The sequence below is a fragment of the Penaeus japonicus genome, unplaced genomic scaffold, assembly GCF_977035675.1.
Source record: "Penaeus japonicus unplaced genomic scaffold, GWHDUDI00000001_assembly GWHDUDI00000029, whole genome shotgun sequence".
NCBI classification, from domain to species: Eukaryota; Metazoa; Arthropoda; class Malacostraca; order Decapoda; family Penaeidae; genus Penaeus; species Penaeus japonicus.
In genome coordinates this window covers 21956652-21959151 of record NW_028234431.1, presented here as the reverse complement: position 1 = coordinate 21959151, position 2500 = coordinate 21956652, and the positions used below count along the sequence as shown (strand labels likewise).

At 34.4% G+C, this 2500-nt stretch overlaps 1 protein-coding gene across 1 annotated transcript in view; it reads right to left on the bottom strand.

Annotated features, from left to right (window-relative positions):
* Positions 1-2500, bottom strand: part of LOC122251151 (uncharacterized) — a 5484-nt gene that overhangs the window by 2955 nt on the left and 29 nt on the right. Inside the window, exons 1-2 of the mRNA XM_043012853.2 lie at positions 2242-2500; positions 1679-1930 (exon numbers count right to left, since the gene is read on the bottom strand). The exon at positions 2242-2500 is cut by the window's right edge and continues 29 nt beyond it. Coding sequence (XP_042868787.1) covers positions 1679-1930; positions 2242-2305 — 316 coding nt within the window. The 5' untranslated portion in view covers positions 2306-2500. The remainder of the gene's footprint in view (positions 1-1678; positions 1931-2241) is intronic.

Sequence of the window (2500 nt, the reverse complement as noted above, 5' to 3'; positions counted from 1 at the left end):
AATAATAATGGTAATGAGGATAATAGTAATAATGATGGTAGTACTGGTGATAATAGTAATAATGATAATGGAGATGTTGGAAATTCATGGCAATAATGAAATTGAATGATAATTATTAATAATAATAACAATCATCATAATAATAATCATAATAACAACAATAATAATGATAACGATCACAGTACCAGTACTACTGATAAAAATAACAGCAACAACAATAATAATAGTAATAATAATAATAATAATAATAGTAATAATAGTAATAATAACAATAATGCAATATTACTAACAGTACTGCAATATTACCAATAAAAATATATAGTAGTGAAACAAGAAAAAGTTAATAAAGATAATAAAAGTAAGAGTGGAAAGCGGAAACACCAAAAGGTCAAACGGTGAACCCCACTGATGATAATGATAACAATAACAACAATATAAATAATGACAATGATAATAACAATAATAAGAAATAAACAACAACAATGATAATGATGAAGCAATGGCGTGATAACTATACGGATAATAAAAATAACATCAACAATTTAGGTGATAACACCAACAATAACACAAAATAACAATTACGGGATTATGATAAACAGCTACTTAAAATACCACAAATACTATTACATAAAAAACAACAACATTAGGCATAAATGCAACAACGAAGTAAACAACATGGAACAGGATGCAACAAAAGCCATAGAGAAAGATAATGAAATGTCAGGATGTCACTCAAAACGAATCACAACAACAGACTCACGAACACTGTAAAGGAATCCATTATTTCGTTCTTTGGTCCATGCAAGTAATTCGCACTCTTTCTTTTGGAATAACTTGGGGAGGTAAGGTCACAAAATTTCACCGAGTCCTTTGATACATATGAACACATGCAGGCAGGCAGATAGACACATATACAAGCATATATTATTCAAATGATGCTTAACATAAACACAGAAACACATTACTTTTTTCTGTGCGATACTTCTGTTACAACGGACATAATAAAAACACAAAAATATTTCCTTTCCAGGCCACTACTATTCCTTTTACTGCCATGCGTTTTATATGTAACAGCTGTTAGTACTCCTACTACTACTATTGCTATTACTAATAACATACCAGTAATTACCTTGCTACAACTATTAATGACGATGGTGATAACAACAACCAGAACAATGACTGTGATAATGATAATTACTTAAATAATATAAAATGATGATGATTATAATCTTGATAGTAATAACAAAAACAAAACTGATGATGATAATGATGAAATGAGAGACGATAAAAAAAATCAGTAAATTGTTGAAAATAAAACGGCAATAACGAAGACAACGATCACAACAAAACTATCAATAACATTAATAATAACACTAATGATAATGAATGTCCTGCCACTACTACTAATGACAACAACGATGACATAAACAATAATGATGAAGAATAGTATTGACATTGACACATAAAAGTAGCAATGATGGCACGACTCGAAGTACAATATAACAAGAACAATAATGATAATTAAAAACAGATATCATATGAGCACTACTCATCATGTCAATATGGATTATTGCCTTTTTACAATTATTTCGATAATATCACAAGCAGTAACATCAATATCTATAACAACTGCAAGACAATAATGCTAACAGAAATTATATAGAAATGGAAATCTTACCATGCTGGTGAGGTGCACAAACCTCTATAACAAGAGGTTGTTTAGATGTGCTGTTAAGTGCTGTGGGTGTCATGGGTAAAAGCATACCTTCACCATTGCGAACCTTTAACACTAGACTCGAATCTACAGCAGACTGGCCAAGTTTAAGAGCCTTTTTTAGTTCCGTCTGCACATCACGGGCCGTCCATTCGGGCCACATGGGCACAGACACTAACGGTTTGTTGTCATTGCATTCTCCGTTGACGTCAGCATCTGAAAATTCGTAAAAACATTTTTCTGTGGTGGATTTATAAGTGTGTAATGCATTGCATACATAAAAGTATACAAGGACTTCACGTTACGGCGAACAGAACAATAGCAAATGTTTAGTTACCCCTAAAACTACACCAATGAAAACGGTACAAGCAGAGACGGGGGTGTAAACAAACCGATCAATAACGGAGGTAAGACACCGACTGCTGGATTTCCCTATCTCACTCTCAGATCAAAGGCGTGTGTATCCAGAAACAACTACCACACCGAGTCTATCATCAGTGATATCAAAAGCCTTGAGTATCACTTACGTGTTAAGTCGTACCGGGTGACGAACGCCCAGAGCGTAAGAGGGGCGCGTCCCTGTCCCTCCATGCCAGTCGGGGAGACTTGTGCAGAGGCGAGGAGGTTGTACCACTTCACTACTACACCTGCGTTTGCAGCGACGTCATACTAACACGCCCGGCCTCTTCTGGAAACGGCGAACACGCCCTTTGTCTTCATCGATCAGAGACTGGATTACCTTTTGTTTTTTTCCCTTTTTTCTGTTTGATAAGCTGTTTGTTTCAT